The 5,985-nt window shown below is 52.8% G+C and overlaps 1 protein-coding gene across 1 annotated transcript; it reads left to right on the top strand.

Moving 5' to 3' along the window:
- Window positions 1-3,042: 3,042 nt before the first annotated feature.
- HOXB13 (homeobox B13) lies at window positions 3,043-4,857 on the top strand (the record flags this gene model as incomplete). Its single annotated transcript, XM_080679355.1, has 2 exons — window positions 3,043-3,643; window positions 4,604-4,857. The coding sequence occupies 2 exons, from the start codon at window positions 3,043-3,045 to the stop codon at window positions 4,855-4,857; spliced, it is 855 nt and encodes a 284-aa protein (XP_080535481.1).
- Window positions 4,858-5,985: the final 1,128 nt, after the last annotated feature.

Here is a 5,985-nt window from a genome sequence, read left to right as displayed (position 1 = left end):
ATTTTTGCCATAAAAATTTCACCACATAAGTAATTTACCATAAGGCAATTTTGCTGTAAAAAAAAAAGAGAGATAAAATAACTGGTTGACAGTTTGATTTTTTTTTTTGCTTGGTTTTATTTCTCTATTGACAAACCAGTTAACTGCGTTGAAGACAATGTACTTAAGCTAGTTGTTACTTTGGTTTCATTTCTGCATTGACAAAGTTCTCACAGTTACTTCCATTTTTATATTATATATAAAACTTAGCTAGCCCACATAAAGGTCAATACAGTGAGTAGCTATGATGGTGGTCTTAAAATAGTTAGCATTTATTTCTTCCAGAGGACAATAATTTGCCCCAAGAGTTGGTTTCTTATTTTGAAACACACTACAGGCATGTTATTATTGCTCTTTGTTCTATTGCACTTCGCAGATACTGTGTGTTTTACAAACTGAAGGTAAGACTCTCCACCAGCAAAAAGACTAAACTCACTGAAGGCTCAGGTGATGGTCAGTATTTTTTTTCCAGCGGTACAGAATTTTTAAATTAAGCTATGTACTTTTTTTAGACATAATGCTATTGCACACTTACTAGGCTACAGTCATGTAACATAACTTATATGCACTAGGAAACCCCAAAATTCATGTGACTCACTTTTGTGACACTCTTTTTATTGCAGTGGTTTGGAACCGAATCCAAAATATCTCTGAGTAGACCTGTACATTGGGAGGAGAAAAGAGTCTGAGGGCTCTCTTTGAGGGCACCCAGTCGAACCCACAGTTCCCATACAATGAAGACAACTGCTTAGATACAATCCACAAAATAAAATCGGCTATTTGCACAGGATTGCCATGAATCTACACACGTTTGAAATATATGCAAGTGTTTTGTATTTCTCAATAAAGTTTTTTAAAATTTTGTTATGTCTGTTTTTTAACATCCCTCTTTTATTTTTTTGTGTGGTTTAATCTTTTTTAATGGCAAAATTGCCTTACAGCCAAGGAGTTATATGGTGAAAATGTTTGCAGCAAAAATATTTGCGCCAAAGATGTCTACAGGCAAAGATGCTACAGCAAAGGTACCTAGACTTGTTGAAGAGACACCTCCATTTTCTCTAATGTGGTTTTCAAAGGCAATAAAATACAGAAAGAGAGAGAGAGAGAGAGAGAGAGAGAGAGAGAGAGATCTATTTGTTGTCCCACTTGTTGTTTATGCATTCATTGGTTGCTTCTTGTATGTGCCCTAACCAGGGATCAAACCCACAATCTTAGCATATCAGGATGATACTATAACCAACCGAGCTACTTGGCCAGGGCAGCAATATTTGTTATAGGTGATCTATAATTTCCCCTATAGTCCTGCAACTCCAGTTTGCATGGGCCCAGTCTGGAAAGATGGCTCAAGATCAGGTTCAAGTTGGTGAGTGGGCATGACTGAAACCACCGAGAGCTCAGGGTGGTCTGTTCTAAAGAATTGCCATGACCGCTATGCAAAGTGGAATCACTCCTGTCTTCTCCAGAAAAAAAACTGGGGTTCTAGAAAAAGTGGACTTGGACAGATTTGATTTGGGCGGGGTAGTGAAGAAACACAAAACCTCAGATTTGTGAAACAAAGCAGTTTCAGTTTCTTGAATTACACCGCACAATAGGCCCCATCAGAGGGGCCTCCAGCAATTTCTCCAGTGGTTGGGGGCCCCCTCCCCCATCCCTCATCCCCTTTCCATCTAAGAAAATGTAGAGCCTGTAGGGAGTGGACAGGTGCTGGACTTTCTGGCCTCTCAGCCTGAGTGGACGTGTGCCAGAGGCAGGGAGGAGGACTGCAGGCAGAGAGGCATCGGCACACAGGCCAGGCTCCTGTGCTCTTGGGGTCCAGAACCCCACAACTAGTTCATGGCCAGTTAGATAACCAGGCCCGACTTCCTGGAAATCCCTTAGTTCTCCAAGAAGGGGGGAAGGAATGATCTTTTCCCACTGGTATTCCAGGGTTTTATAAGGTCCTCTCCCATCCCCTCCTTCAACGTGTCTCTGTCCCTCTTCGTGCTGCTATCCCTGGGTCTCCTCTTTCTGTCTCTGCCTCTGCCCCTCTCTCTGAATACATGTCACGTGCGCCTTCTCTCCTTACCTCTTTCTCCATCCTTAAATGGAAATCCAGAGCCCCTCTCACGGGCCAGGTCTAGAAGCCCCGTTTGCCCCTAGGCTCCAGATCTCTCATCGCTTTCTCTGGAGCTCTATCCTCCTTCCTCCTTCTCTGCCCCAACCCAATCCCGGAGCCAGCCGAGCTGTGTGGCGCAGTAGCTGGGGTCTCTGGGGAAGGGGCGTCCCAGGCACTTCCCGGGACCAGGAGCCGCTTATAGTGCATCCAGGATGGGAGGGGCATCTGGGGTGAACTGGGATGCTAGCACCCAGGACCCAAAGGAAAGGGCCCCCAGAAATACCCTTTCATTCCCAGTGGCTTGCTTCCGCTGGCCCAGGCGCACGCACTCCCAGGTTCCCCTTGCAGGCCAAGTGGCCTCCCGACTCCACCCCCGACTCCCCTTCCCCCACGAGGGAGACACTTTATAGGGAGAGCTTTATTCTCTCGTTAAACCGGCCAAAGCGCAGGAGACAGAGCCAGGGAGGGAAAGGAGCAACGGAGGAGGGGGGAGCTGCTTGTCCGCTCTTCCTTCGTCTCCCACTTCTCCCCTCCCCCCAGGAAAGCAGCGAAAGGACACCTATCATCTCTCTCACGGGGGGAGAGAGAGAGAGAGAGAGAGAGAGAGAGAGAGAGGAAGAAGAGAGGAGAGGAGAGGGAGAGGAGAGGGAAAGGGGGGAGTTAAAGTATTTTCGCAATTTCTGCCACGAAGATTTTATTAGCTTCTCCCCCAGACGGCGGCCAATCAGCGCGAGTGCCCGGGCACCTGCGTCTCCTGCGTCAGGACGGCCGGGCCGAGCCAGCGCTGGCGCCCTTGGCGCTGGGAGTGATTTAAAACGCTTTGGATTCCCAGGGCCCGGTGGCGAGAGCGAGCTGGGTGCCCCCTGCATCCCCCGCTCTCAGCACCCCATGAGCCGACCCTCGGCCCCATGGAGCCGGGCAATTATGCCACCGTGGATGGGGCCAAGGATCTGGAGGGCTTGCTGGGAGCGGGAGGGAGCCGGAATCTGCTCGCCCACTCCCCGCTGGCCAGCCACCCGGCGGCGCCCACGCTGATGCCAGCTGTCAACTATGCCCCCTTGGACCTGCCAGGCTCTTCGGAACCTCCAAAGCAGTGCCACCCGTGTCCCGGGGCGCCCCAGGGGGCGTCCCCAGCTCCGGTGCCTTACAGCTACTTCGGAGGCGGGTACTACTCCTGCCGACTGACGCGCAGCTCTCTGAAACCCTGCGCCCAGGCCGCCGCGCTGGCCGCCTACCCCGCGGAGCCTCCCGCGGCCGCCGAGGACTACCCCAGCCGCCACGCCGAGTTCGCCTTCTACCCGGGGTACCCGGCACCCTACCAGCCTATGGCCAGTTACCTAGATGTGTCTGTGGTGCAGACGCTGGGCGCCCCCGGGGAGCCGCGCCACGATGCCCTCCTGCCCGTGGACAGTTACCAGCCCTGGGCCCTCCCCGGGGGCTGGAACGGCCAGATGTGTTGCCAGGGAGAACAGAACCCACCGGGGTCCTTCTGGAAGACGGCCTTTGCAGGTAACTTCACTCACGCCTCGGGGTCCCCTTGGCGCCAAGCGTGGGGTTGCAGACCCCGCTGGCACTTGCCTGAGAGGAAGAGGGAGACCTGGGGCTGCGGAGGAGGAGTTTGGTGATCCTCTTGGGCTATTAGGACTCTGAAGGAGGGTCCAGGTAGTCAGAGAGCCTGGGTGGAGGTCCCCCCAGGTCAGTGTGAGGGGCCGGAGCTGGGGACCATCTGCAGCCAGAGGCCACCAGGCCCCTTCACAGAACCCCGGAGGCCTTGCCACAAGCCTCTCACTATATCCCAGTAGTTGGCTGTCTTTGCCGTTGGATGGGGCTTAGCGTGTCCCTACCCAGCAGAGCCCAGTTTAATTCCACAAAAAGGCTAAGTAACTCGCAATTCAGTGAGTGTGGGGGTGGGAAGGGGTGGGAACAGTTATTGGAAATTCTGTAAAGAATACAACCCCTCACTTGCTCTTTGATGAGTTTTTCAGTTTCCAAAGGAAAAGTTAGATTTCCCTCAGTCATAACTTAGGCATGTGCATTGGTGTGTGTGTGTGTGTGTGTGTGTGTGTGTTTTGTGTGTGTGTGTTTGTGTTGAGAATGGGAGCAGAAACGTGTTCCCTTCTGTACAGAATTTGCCTGTAGAATCTATAAGGGTGGCCAAGAGTCTCGAATTCGTGAGGGTGGATGTATATGACTGTGGGCAAAGGTCTGGCTGTATGTAGTGGGTGTATTTGCAGACTCGCTGGTGTGAGGGCAGGGATGGTGAGGGTGGCTTATAGGAGCCTGTTCTTTCCAAGGCTGAGAGGTGATCAGAGAACCAGCCAGAAGCCCAGGTATCCCTGGGTGCTTTGGGGGGGGGTGCACGTGGGACTGTAGGGTGGCCTGCAGGGTGCCTTAGTTTCTGGGGCCTGGGTCTGTGTGTAGGTGGGGATCCGAATGTGTCTTTCTCTTCTTCCCTCTCCCATCGGGCAGACTCAAGCGCTCAGCACCCTCCAGAAGGCTGCACCTTCCACCGAGGCCGCAAGAAGCGCATCCCCTACAGCAAGGGGCAGTTGCGGGAGCTGGAGCGAGAGTATTCAGCTAACAAGTTCATCACCAAGGACAAGAGGCGCAAGATCTCGGTGGCCACCAGCCTCTCAGAGCGCCAGATCACCATATGGTTTCAGAACCGCAGGGTCAAGGAGAAGAAGGTCCTTGCCAAGGTCAAGACCAACACCACTCTGTGAGGAGGGTGCTCGCTGGCTGGGGAGGTGGTGGGGGAAAGTGGGCCGTGTCCTGGGGAGACCAGGAACCTGCCAGGGACAGGCTGGGACCCAGGACTCTGTTGAGGGGTCCCCAGAGGTGACACTTTTTCCAGGCCATGGCTCCTGTGCTGTTTCCCAGGGACAGCCTGCGTACCCCATATGTCCCAGTGAGCCCCGGAGGCCCAAGTTAAAGCCTCATCTGCCAGAGTGACAGGACCCAAAGGACCTGGCCCAGTCATTGGCATTCACCCTGGCAGTGGCGATCAGCACCATGACCGGAACTAGTTGCCATGATAATTAGTCTCATTCTTTCTACTAGAGCTCCGCGGAGCATTACAGAAACCGCTTTCATGGAATGAACTGATCACGAATAAACTTGGAAGAAGATGGTGACCGGGAAGCTTCCTGTGGATCCCCTTCCATTTCCAAAGCCCATCCCTCATCCCAGTGCCAGCAGGGCAGAGGCGATAAGGCAGGGTCACCCCTCTGGCTACACTGCCATTTAGCATTTTTCTAAGATGACAGAAGGATGGACAATGCTGGAGGGCGCCTCTCTCTCCCTCCCTGCCCACCCCATAGGTTGTACTTACTGGGTCCTTGTGTGAAAAGGAAGCCAGCAGGCTGCCCTCCCTGGTCTATCTTCTTCTTCCAGAGAAATGGAGTTTGGGCAAGTGCCTCGATAATTCACCCTTTCTCACTTCTGCCCCCAAACTTTCCTAGTCTTCTCCTAAGGTTCCTGTGGTTCTGACCTAAGCAGGTCATGGCTCATTGGACATTTGGGAGCCGTGTGAAACAGATATCTGTGGTCTTCTAACACTGCCCCTTCCAGGCACAAAGAGTAGAATCCTACCCTACTGGCAAGTATGTCCCAAGCATGCTAGTAGAGCTGGCCAGGAGCGAAAACCCCAGAAAATGGCCCCATTTCCCACCCTTTCTCCTCTGCTTGCCTCCTCATGCCACCCAGAGGAGCTTGGGGCCATCAGCTGGTCAGCTGGGGGATGCACTAGGCCCTTTTGTGGGTGCAAGAACTGAGGTGGGCAAGGTGACAGAAGCCCAAAGATCCAGGCTCATGGTGGGGACACCATGCGGCCTTGGCGACAGTGGGCACAG

This window comes from Plecotus auritus (assembly GCF_963455305.1).
Source record: "Plecotus auritus genome assembly, chromosome: 7".
In the NCBI taxonomy this organism is placed as follows: domain Eukaryota; kingdom Metazoa; phylum Chordata; class Mammalia; order Chiroptera; family Vespertilionidae; genus Plecotus; species Plecotus auritus.
This window is presented reverse-complemented; position numbering and strand designations above follow the sequence as displayed.